At 41.4% G+C, this 12,505-nt stretch overlaps 1 protein-coding gene across 1 annotated transcript in view; it reads right to left on the reverse strand.

Annotated features, from left to right (window-relative positions):
- Positions 1-12,505, reverse strand: part of Tpo (thyroid peroxidase) — a 63,817-nt gene that overhangs the window by 39,854 nt on the left and 11,458 nt on the right. The window contains exon 4 of the mRNA XM_035448034.1: positions 12,352-12,484. Within this exon, the coding sequence (XP_035303925.1) occupies positions 12,352-12,484 (133 nt within the window). The remainder of the gene's footprint in view (positions 1-12,351; positions 12,485-12,505) is intronic.

The following is a 12,505-nucleotide window of genomic DNA, read 5'->3' on the forward strand; positions in this document are numbered from 1 at the left end:
AGAGGTTAAATCTAAAATACTTCTGACATTAGACATCCAGGAAATCTGGGACACCATGAAAAGACCAAATCTAAGAATAATAGGAATAGAGGAAGAAGAAGAAACCCAGGTCAAAGGCCCAGAAACTATTTTCAACAAAATCATAGAAGAAAATTTCCCTAACCCAAAGGACATGCCTGTAAAAGTATAAGAAGCATACAGAATACCAAATAGTTTGGAACAGAAAAGAATGTCCCTTTGGCACATAATAATCAAAACCCAAAGCATAAAGAACAAAGAGGAAATATCAAAAGCTGCAATGGGAAAAGACCAAGTAACATATAAAAGCAGACCTACTAGAATTGTAGCTGATTTCTCAATGGGGACTCTAAAAGCCAGAAAAGCCTGGGTAGATGTGCTGCAGACACTAAGAGACCACAGTTGACAGCCCAGAGTAATATACCCAGCAAAGCTTTCAATCACCATAGATGAAGAAAATAAGACATTTGATGGTAAAGCCAAATTTAAGCAATATTTATTTATAGATTCAGCCCTACAGAAGATGCTAGAAGGAAAACTCTAAGGAGGCTACCTACAACTATGAAAACACAGGGGATAAATGATCTGAGACCTAGAAAATCAAAAGAAGGGACACATGTAGCAGCAGCATCACCACCAATGCAACCTCCACCAAAAACAAAATACCAGGAATCAAAAGCCATTGTCATTAGTACCTCTCAATATCATGGATTCAATTACCTAGTAAAAAGAGACAGACTAACAGAATGGATGTGAAAACAGAATTCGTCCCTCTGCTGAATCTAAAAAACACACATCAATATCAATGATAGGCATTACCTCACAGTAAAGGGCTGGAAAAAGATATTCCAAACAAATAGACCTATAAAGCAAGCTGTTATAGGCATTTTAATTTCTATCAAGTGAGACTTCAAACCAAGACAAATCCGAAGAGGCAGGGAAGGACACTACATACTCAAAGGAAAAATCCACCAAGATGATATTTCAATTTTTAACATTTATACCATAAATACAAGGGTACCAGATTTTGTAAAAGAAACACTACTACAGCTTCAATAACATATTAACCCCTACACACTGATATTGGGATACTTCAATACCCCAATCTCACCAATAGACAGGTCATCCAGACAAAAACTAAACAGAGAAATGCTGGCGCTAACAGATATTATAAACCAAATGGACATAACAGATATTTACAGAACATTCAACCAAACACAAAAGAACATACCTTTTTCTCTGAACCTCATGGAATTTTCTCCAAAATTAACCACATACTAAGACATAAAGCAAGTCTCAACAGATAGAAGAAAATTGAAATAACTGCATCCTGGCAGGTCAGCACGTATTAAAGCTGGATAACAACAACAACAACAGAAACAACAGAAAGCTTACAAACTCATAGAAACCAGACAACTTCCCACTGAATGAAAAATAGGTCAAGACAGAAAGTTTTTCTAGAATTGAATGAAAATTAATATACAACATATGAAATCTATGGGATTTCTAAAAGGAAAGTTTATAGCACTAAATGTTATATAACAAAACTGGAGAGATCTCATATTAGCAATTTAACAGCACATCTGAAAGCTCTAGAACAAAAAGAAGCAAGTACACCCCAAAGGAGTAGATCACATGAAATAATCATACTTGGGGCTGAAGTCAAGGAAGGAAGGAAGGAAGGAAGGAAGGAAGGAGGGAAGGAAGGAAGGAAGGAAGATGCAAAGCATCAATGAAACAAAGAACTGGTTCTTTGAGAAAATCAGTAAGATCAACAAACCCTTAGCCAAATTAACTAAAAGGCAGAGAGTATATCCAAATTAACAAAATCAGAAATGAAAGGGAGAAAATAACAACAGACACCAAGTAAATCCAGGGCATCATAAAGACATTAAAAAAAATGCTCCATTGAATTTGAAAGTATAAAAGAAATGGATAATTGTCTTGATATGCACCACTTGCCAAAGTTAAATCAAGATCAGATAAGTGATTTAAACAGACTTATAAGCCCTAGTGAAATAGATGTAGTCACTAAAATTCTCCCAACCAAAAAAGCCTAAGGTCAGATGATTTTAGTGCAGAATTCTACCAGATTTTCAAAGATGATAGAATGACTTGTATGATAAAACTTCAAGTCTTTGAAGAAAAGTTGAAGTAGATATCAGAAGATGGAAAGATCTCCCATGCTCGTGGATTGGTAGGCTTAACATAGTAAAAATGACTATCCTACTAGAAACCATCTACAGAATCAATGCAACCCCTATCAAAACTCTAACACATTTCCCCACAGATCCTGAAAGGATATAATTCTCAGCTTCATATGGAGACACAAAAACTCAGGATTGTGGCTGCCCCTTAAGCAATGGCTTAGGCCACAAGGCCTGTAGCCTGAGGGGATTATGTTCCCTCAAGTACTCACTCTTTCAAAGCTAAGGGAAACTATCTAAAGCTAAAGAACTCACAATTCAAGGTTTGAAGCAGCGGGAATTCTGCTCACTCACAGAGACTGAATAGCAAGTAACAAACCTTCTCCCATTGCTGGCAAATTCCAAACACCCCAGCGTCTTTCTCTCCCCTTGCTCCACATGGTTCCTCCTAACCACTTCCTGTCAGCTACTTGCTGACTCAACCTCCTGCTCACAGGTTAATTTTATTTCATCAAACACACCTTTGATTTGTTAACAAAAGCAGTAGGAAAAACATGCAACGCACCTTAAAGTAATATTTTCCAACACAGGATAGCTAAAACAATCCTGAAAAATAAAAGAATTCCTGGGATCTCACAATTCTGGATTTCAAGCTGCACTACAAAGATTCAAGATTTCATGTTTTACTACAAAGCTATACTAATAAAAACAACATGGTATTCACATAAAAACAGACACATTGACCAATGGAATAGAATTGAAGACCCATACATAAATTCACTCAGCTATAGATACCTAATTTTTAAAAAAGAAGCCAGAAATACACACTGGAAAAAAGAAAACATCTTCAATAAATGGTGCTAGTTGAACTGGATGTCTATATGTAGGAGAATTCGAATAGATCCATACTTATCACCCTGCACAAAACTCAACTCCAAAAGGATTAAAGACCTCAAAGTAAACCATATATACTGAACCTGATAGAATTAGTGTATAGCCTTGAATTCATTAACACAGAAAATTTTCTGAACAAATACCTATAGCTGAGTCACTAAGATCAGCAATTAATAAATGGGAATTCATAAAACTGAAAAAACTTCTGTAAGACAAAGGACACCTTCGTTTAGACAAAGCAGAAGCCTACAGAATGGGAGAGGGTTTTTACCAACTTCACATCCAATGGAGGACTAATATCCAAATGATATAGAGAACTTAAGAAACTGATATAAGGAAACTCCAAATAATCCAATTATAAATATCAGCTCTAAACAGAGAATTCTCAATAGAGGAAACTCATATTGCTGAAAAAAACTTGAAGAAAGGTTAAACATCCTTAGCCAAGGGAGATACAAATCAAAACTACTTTGAGATTTCATCTTACACCTGTCAGAATGCCTAAAATCTTTAACACAAGCGACAGCTAATTCTGGCAAGGATGTGGAGCAAGAGGGAACACTCATCCTTTGCTGGTGGAAGTGCACACTTGTACAGCTACTGTGAAAATCAGTATGGCAGTTCCTCAGAAAGATGTGAATCTATCTACTTCAAGATACAGCTATCCCACTCTTGCGCATATACCCAAATGATGCTTCATCCTACCACAAGGCCACTTGTTCAGTCCTGTTCATTACTGCTCTATTCATAATAGCCAGAAAGTGGTAACCACCTAAATGTCCCTCAACAGAAGAATGAATAAAGAAAATGTGGTACATTTACACAATGGAGAATTACTCAGTTGTTAAAAATGACATCATGAAATGTGCAGGCAAATGGATGGAACTAGAAAAAAATCATCTTGAGAGAGATAATCCAGACCCAGAAGGATAATTATGATATCTATTCACTTATAAGTGGATATTAGCTATTAAATAAATGACAAATAAGTTACAATCTGTAGAACCACAGAGGTAAGGTATAGAGAAAGGGACAGGGAGAGGGAACACATGTATCTTCCTGGGAGGGGAAAATGAATGAAATTTTGTGAATGGAATGGGTGTAGGGAGGATGGGAATAGGAGAATCGGGAGGGATGGAGAGAGGAGATTGGGTTGAGGGAGGAAATATGGGTAGAGACAGCTGGAATTTAGGGGCATTTGAAGGGAGGTATGGAAACTTGATGCAATGGAAACTTCCTAAAATACATAAAGGTGATTCTAATGAAATCTCCAAATGATGAGGGGGATGGAATACCACACTGGCCATCTCTTGTCTTCAAACAAAGCTTTTAATGTGGTAGTTAGGTTACATCCAATTGAGTTGTTTGCCAAAGGGGTCTCATGGAATCCCCAAACACCCAGGCTATTGCCAAAACAATAGGTTCATCTCCACAAACTGACAGCAACACCCTCTTGCTGAAGACAACACACAACGCATTGAACCTGGAGAGGTCGAGCTGATGTCTACATGGAAACTTTACCCCAAAGTTCTTGTGTCTTTTCTGTGAAAAGCTACACTGTAGCCTATCAGAAGAGAAAACTAAACACCAACCCAGGCACAAACCCTTTGATCTACAATCTGTCCTGATGCAAAATATGCTAGGGCACTGGTGGCACAAAGCTTGTGGGAGTAACCAACGAATGTCTGATTTGACTTAAGACCCATGCCAAGAGATGGAACCCATACCTGACACTGCTTTGGTGACCAAGGACCAGAGACTAGATAGCCCAGAGCCTTAGGGTAAAAACCAAATAACGCTAGTCTTAAAAATAAAAAGTAGTTCCAAATGACTCCTAATGATATTTTTCTATAGTCATAAATCAATTCCCTATTGATCCATCATCAGAAAAATTTCCTCCTGCAGGGATGGGAACAAATACAGAGATCCACAGCCAAACACTATGCACAGAGAAAGAGACCTTGGAACACTCATCTCTAAATGGGGTGTCTCTACCAAATTCCCCCTTCAGAGCTCAGGGATCCCCACAGAAGAGGAGAGGGAAAGTATGTAAGAACCACAAGGGATGGAGGACATCAGGAGAACAAGGCTGTTATAAATCAACTGAGCAAAGCTCAAATGAACTCAGAGACACTGAAGCAGCAAGTACAGGCAGGGCCTTCATGAGTCTGCACTAAGATATATATATATATATATATATATATATATATATATATATATGTCTGTATATTAGATTTCAGTTTAGTATCTTATGGGACTTAGAGTATGTGAGATGTGGGTCTCTGGATTCTTGTGCCTTCTCTTGGTGCTCTTTTATTTTTGTTGGTTTGCCTTGTCCAACTTTGATGTGATGGTTTTTGTGTTATATAATATTTTGTTATGTTTTGTTGTTATCCCTTAGAAACCTGTTCTTTTCTAATGAGAGCTAGATGGGAGGGGACACGGGGAGGAACTTGGAAGAATAGAAGGAGGGGAAATGATTACCAGGGAAACTAATATTATGTGAGCAAAGAATCTATTTTCAATAAATGGGGGTGGAATTTTTACACACACACACACACACACACACACACACACACACACACACACACACACACACACCCAAAACCCTTAGTGAGGTAAGTGATTTTTTGTATATGCATATGTGTGTGCTCATGTGTGTGGACACACATGTGTATGCAGTTTCGTGTGTGGATAGAGATTTATGTCAGTTATCCACTTCCATTACTCTCCATCTCATATGTTTAGCAGGAACTGGTGTTGAACCAGTGCTCCACTATTTTGGGTAGTCTGGCCAACTATGCAGTTTGCCAGTTTACTCTAGAGATTCCCTTGTCTCTGCCTCCTCGAGCTTGGGGTTATAGATGAGCTGTCACACTCATCTGGCATTCACACAGACAGCGAGTTGAGCCATCTCTCTAGCCCAGGCAAGTGATTTTTAAAATCTCCTGGAGCGTTTCAATACTGATTTTTCCTATCTGCATGCTTGTGGATAGACTTTGTAACCCTTCCTTTGTGTGATTGACTGATATACTCTACAGAGGAGGTGGTAGCTGTTACAAAGAACTACTTGAAATGACCCTAGAGGGGAAAGGCTTCATCATTTCCACGTCTGCTGCTTTATCTACTTCATTCCAGAAGGACTAGTTAGCAAAAAGCCATGATGCTCCAAGGAGGCTTGATGACTTTTTTTGTCTGGAGAAACAGTAAGTGGAAAACCATTGTTATTAATACTTCATTGACATCTAGCCCACCAGCTGGCTCAATTTGCAAAGGTAGGTGTTGGAGTAGTGCTTTTAATTAGCAACATGAAGGCAGCCAGCCCTTCACATAGATTTGTTGCAGTCAACTGTTCCTTACTGGAGCTCCATGAAGTACAGCTCTCAGGGAGGCCCTATTTCACCCAGTCAAAACTAACATAATGTTTACACAGCATCACTGTGATTTCTTTCTTTCCCAGTTGGCTTTTATATTTCAAAAGTTCACTAGGAGGTCTTTGGTGCTCAAGAACACTGGATCGCTACTGTGGACCTGTACAGTTGGGGTCAGCTGTTTAATAGGACTCCAGATGAACAGTGCTGAGTGCCTCTTGCCGCTCTGGAGCCCTTGGGCTGTGGGGGACCACAGAGAGACACCTGTCAGCAGGTGCTGACAGAGCCTCCAACCCCAGTGGATTCAATGGATCATAATGCATTTATCTTCAGTTCTCCCTTAGGAGGCTTGGACTAATGATGGCTGTGTAAACATGCTGACAGCAGCAAGGAGCAGAAACATTTCTGACAGTGCTTTTCAGGAGGGTGGTGCCTTACTTCTTTCATAGCTCCAGAGACTAGGACTTAGGCACAGGCACTGCAGTCTTCTCAGTGTTCCACATTCTAACAAGGAAGAAGCTCTATACCTTCACCTGAAAAGGGAACATGAAGCTGCTATGCTGGGAAATGCCATTTGGCTTGTTTTCTGGCCACCTACCCAGCCCCAACACACAGGGAAAAATCAGTAGAATATCCCTGGGTCATATATGAGATTAACTTTTCTTTTCACTTCCACGTAAGGTGGAATTACATGGAATAAGAATGGTGGCTGCTTTGCATGGGACAGGCACACACAGAGTAACTCAGCACACCTTAGCAGCCGTGCAGTCCTAGGGTGGTCGGAGGAGTTCACTACACTTCTAAAGCTGGTTTGGAGGAGTGAGGAAGCTCAGATCCTGATTAGGGAGATCTCTGTCAAAAGCTGCTTTACTGAAGACAATTAACCCATCCTGGAGGTGGACTCATCTTTGCTGTGGTCAATGAAGCACATTGGGGTCTCTCAGATTGAGGAATGTGTGTTTCTGTAACTGGTATGAATGTGACCTTCTTCAAGAAATTTGGAAATCTATCTTCTGGAGCCACGGGTACCCAGTTATCGGTCTGAGAGTCCTACAGGACACCAGTATCACCCATCTCATCATGAAGAGTTGTTTTGAATTCCAATATCTAGATCCACATTATCAAGTGATATCTTCCTCTTTGAATTTTAAAATGTGATTTAAACTCTGCACAGGCTCATGCTTGTAACAACTGTTGTTTAAAGCAGCTTAACTATCAATGCGTAGACTTTTCCCCAGAAGGGTTGATTGTGTTAATTCCTCCCAGAAATCTCCAAAATGTATCACAATTTCATGAGTTATATTAAAACACAAATGAAAAAAAGTAGGGATTAAAGGTGCCTGTGACTGTGTGCCCACAAGACACACATCTAGGGAAAGGACTCACTGTGCATGCAGACTCACAGAAGTCATCAGGCCTCCCTAGAACATCACACTTGTTGCTAGCTAGTCCTTCTGGAATGGCCCCAATTGAAGCTGTCAGTTATCAGGAGTTAGGTTATTTCACAATGGGTTTGAAAGGCAAACTCAAAGTTTAATTTAACTATTAGGGAATGCTTATAGAAAGTTGTATGACAAATAGTCCTTCTGGTAAGAGATACATCCATAACATTTTCTTTTCAGAGTTTGTCATTTCCCCTAAGAATTATATTTGAGTCTTTGGACTGTATTGAACCGAAAACGTCCCCCATGAAGAGGAGTACAGATCAGCACTGTGTGGAAGCTGACATGCTGACCCTTACTAAGGTTCTGCAGACCATGGCACATGTCTGTCTTTGAGTAGGAGATACAGTTGGCAAGCCTGTCAACTGGGCAATGGTTAGACACCCTCAAGTCAACTCTGGTGAGAGAGTTATAGGACCACAGGAGCCAGGTGATCAGGGCTCATCTCATGCTTTCCAGAGGCTGAGAGGCCTGCTTTAATCCTGAGATGACATAGTACCCTGAGGTCAGTCAAGTCAGCCACTCACTACAGCAACTCTCTAGGACAGGTCTCCTTGGAAAAGCATGCTGAGTTACATTGGGACAATTTGAGGCGCAAGCCTGGGCCAAGAAGGTTAGATGCTAAAGAGTCACTTCATGGTGACAGTCAGTAATTATCACTGGACTCCCGAGGACATGTATGATTGGTTGAGCGGGGCACATTCTCATCTGTGTCCTTTTCCAGAGGCCAAGCCTTGGGCATGATATCACAGGGTTGGATTCATTCTCTGCCCTGCCCTGTCCTCATATATTACCATCCTTGTTGCATGGATCATGTTGCCTCCTCAAGAGCCAAGCTTTGGATCTCAGGCTGTGTTCTAAGAAGTGCTAAAAGTATCTGCATCCATCTGCAGGGGATGGCCCCACTCCTGCTGTGCCTTCGAGTCTCTTAGAGCTCCACATGTCTCTTCTTTCCAATTTAGTTTAAGAAGAAGGTTGCATCCCAAGGTAGGTAGACATCTCTACTCCCAAGAACTAACTACCCAGAAGGAACTACCATTCCCTAGTCAGGGGATCATGGATTACCAAAGCAGAGAAAAGCAGCCAGATAGCAGCAAGCTCTCATGAACATGGGTTGTTGTGTGATCTACTTCTGCTAGAAGGGCTGGTCTCCCTTCAACTCTCTGGGGCTCTTATCCCTCCTTCATGTTCTGGGGGGCACTTGTTTAACACAATACTTGTAACATGGTATCTGTTTCATCAGGACTTTATGTTTAAGTCTTAAGGACAGAGGCATGGTTCTGAATTATATTAGCTAGGGATCCCTCTGTAGCACCCAGCATGTATGAACTGGGTGTGTTTAACATTGGCTGCTCAGCATCTTTGCCTGTTCTGCTACTGCCTGGAAGAACAATTCCTTTTCTCTACCCTTCAGTGTGAGCCCTTTGTCTATCGAAGTACATCAAAAGCTTCTGTATTTGTTTGGATTTTAGGTAACTTGCTTTCCCTTTTCTAGATACTCTCTTGGAGACAGTATTAAAAAAATGAAAAACCACCCATGTTTCTGATGGGTTCTGAGCAGAATGGGGTTGGGGGCAGGAAGCAGATATGGTTCTATGAATCCTAGGGATCAAAACAGCCATCAATTCCTTAGGGCATCATGAATAAAGCTGAAGGCTTCTGCTAATAAGCCCTAGCAGAGGGAAACATTCAGTAATAAAATGACAGCAGGGGTGGGAGGAAAAGCCTACATGGGTGGGGAGAGAACAGCCAGGTCTGAGAAACAATTCTGAAAGGCAACCATTGGACTGAAGGGTTTAGGATTTAGATATCTTCTTCAGACCCATGAACCCTCTAAGTAGACAGTTCTAGGTCTCTAACATCTACCCACAAGTAAGTTGCTGGAGGGTGGGCCCAGCCTTGTCTTTCAATTCCTGCACTCAGGGAACAGTTTTCAGTTCCCTATGATATATGTTTGTGTCGTAAGATCCCTGATAAGTAGTATTTAAGGGCTGTGTTTTTAGGCAAGGGGACAGTGGCCATAGAGGGCAAATGCTGCTGCAGCCAAGTGGCTATAACTGAAGCATCTCTGTCATGGAAAGGTGTTGATTCTCTGGCAGTGGGGTAGACAACTGGAGTTTTCTAAGGATCAGCAACAGTCAGACCAGTGAGAACTTACTGACAGTCAAAATTAGATAGCCTACAAAGTCATGTTCATGGATAATAGTGATTGGGGGAGGGGTATTGCTTCATCCCATTTCTCACAGACACCTGACTTTGCTCTTCGACTGGAAAAAAACCCAGTGTCCAAGTGGCTATTGTTCTTTGTGGTAAGATGCACACTGACTCCTTCATGTGTCTAAGATCTTTGTTTCTGATTCTGCTTGTTTTTCTAGTGGGGGTAAGACCTCTGCGATCAGTTGTGTACCCTCTTCCCCTAATTACCAGAGTCCAGCAATAAGTTCTCACATATACTAGGCTCCTTGGTTCATGATAAGGCACTAATGGAATTCAGCATGTAAACAATAATGTTGGAAGTACATTTAATATCATTTATGTAAACACACCCAAAGCTCTCCTCTATCCCTACTACAAATATCACATAATTTGCCAAATGAGGGACTTACAGGTAAGATGATGGATTAGAAACCCCCTCTGATGGTTACTGTTGATCATCAGCCTGACAGAATTTAGCGTCATCTAGTAGACAAGCCTCTGAGCATGCCTGTGGGAGACTGTATTGATGGGGGGAGACCCATCTTAATCATGTGTGACACCATTACTTAGGCAAGGGATCCTGGAGTAAATAAAGTAGAGAAAGCCAGCCAGCCAAGTAGCTAACATTCAGTGTTCTCTTTCATGACTGAGGTTATGATGTGAGCAGCTGCTTTAAGATGACACACTGACTTCCCCACAATGATGTAGCCCAGAACTGCAAATCGGAATAAACCATCCCCCCCCCTTAGATTGTTTTTGTCAGGAAAAGAAAATTAAGACAACCTCCCTGTGACCCATTGAAAGAAAAATGATAATAAGCAACAATGCCTATTCTAACAAGAGATGAAAATGAGGGGATGTACCAGGTGAATTCTCCAGAGCCAGGGCTATGAAGTTTGGGCCAATCTAGGGGTAATTTCCAGAGAGACCCTTCAGCTACACACATGGTGGAACTCTGGACTGGAAAAAGATGTGGTGTAAAACTTGATCAAGGGCTGGATTTATAGCAGAGAGACACAAGATTATCACAGGCTCTAGAGACAAAGGCTAAAATGTGCCTGAAGCTGAAACTCACTGGGAATCTAGAGGGAACAGTCCAAGAGGGAAAGACCCTGCTATTGTCTGGGCAAGTGGTTATCTGGGAACTGAGGAAAAACTCAGGGTACCTGTTCTGAAATCAAGACAAGAGAAGTGGCTTGATAGGAAATTACATGGTGACTATTGAAACAGAGTCCAACAGAGGCAGCTAGACCCCTGGTAAGAGGAACCTGCCCAGCTGAAAAGTTAAGCAATAGTATGGGGTGTGGTCACATTAATATCTTGGGCACAGAAACTCAAGTTAGGGAAGCAATATCATCCAGCCCATGTGGAATAATAACCAGTGGAAACTACCCAACATCAGTCCATACTGAGGGTTTGGAGAACCCAAAAAAGAACTAATGTCTTCTGGCAGCTGTGCAGAAACAACCCAAAAGATTTGTTAGGATGTATGTAGCATCTTCCTCAAGGGTTTTCCTGAAGATAGTGTCCTTTACCCATATTCACTCCACACACTTCTTGGATTCTTGTCTAGCTCTACCCAACCCTGATATGCAGCACCATGTAGAATTAAGGCAGGAATATGCACCCTACAGTACAGGGGTGCAGGATTGGGAGAGGGTAAAGGAAAAGGTTAAAATTGATAAACATGATAATCAAAGTATTGATGTGAGCAAGTGGCCTGCTGGATTGGTAGGATATCCCAGAAAAATGCATTGAGCTGGGATCTTGCTCTGAAGCCAAGTGAGATCAAGAAGAGGCATGGGTTGGGGGTCATTGTGATGGTTTGTGTCTGACTTCCGGCACATCATGGAAGGGGGCAAGAGCCACATGCTGCAGGAGCTGATGATGCCTTGTGGCAGATAGTCAAACCCTTCCTTCAGTAAAGGTTGGTGGGAGGAAGCAGAAAGTCCTGGTGACACACTAGAGACAGGTAGAAGATTTGGAGAAGTTAAGGATGCTGTCTAGGTATCTGCCTTGAGCCATTAGGTAAGGGTAGTCCATTTAGTGATTTTAGAAGATAAGGGTGAGACAGAGCAAAAAACCCCTCTCCTCTGCTGCCTGTATCCATATTTCAGGGCAGCATGAGGGTGGCAATGCCAAGAAGCTGAAGTATGGGAGAACAGAGCACAGAGAGGGGTGGTTGTTCACAATTCATGGACCTAGAGCCTACTTCTTCACTATGGCTTGTAGTTACCAAGTCATTGAGGGGCCCATGACTGGTAGAGGGTCTTCACACAGTACCTGTTGTTACAAGCCCCTGTGATGAGTCGGTACTTATTTGCCAGGCAGGTATCAGGACATCTTGGTGGCAGCATGAAAGGCAAACATCCTGACAGGTTGGCAATTGTGCCCAGAAGGTCTGCTGATAGGGTATCTGCATAACAAGACAGACCAG

Source organism: Cricetulus griseus, chromosome 7 (assembly GCF_003668045.3).
Source record: "Cricetulus griseus strain 17A/GY chromosome 7, alternate assembly CriGri-PICRH-1.0, whole genome shotgun sequence".
Taxonomy (NCBI): Eukaryota; Metazoa; Chordata; class Mammalia; order Rodentia; family Cricetidae; genus Cricetulus; species Cricetulus griseus.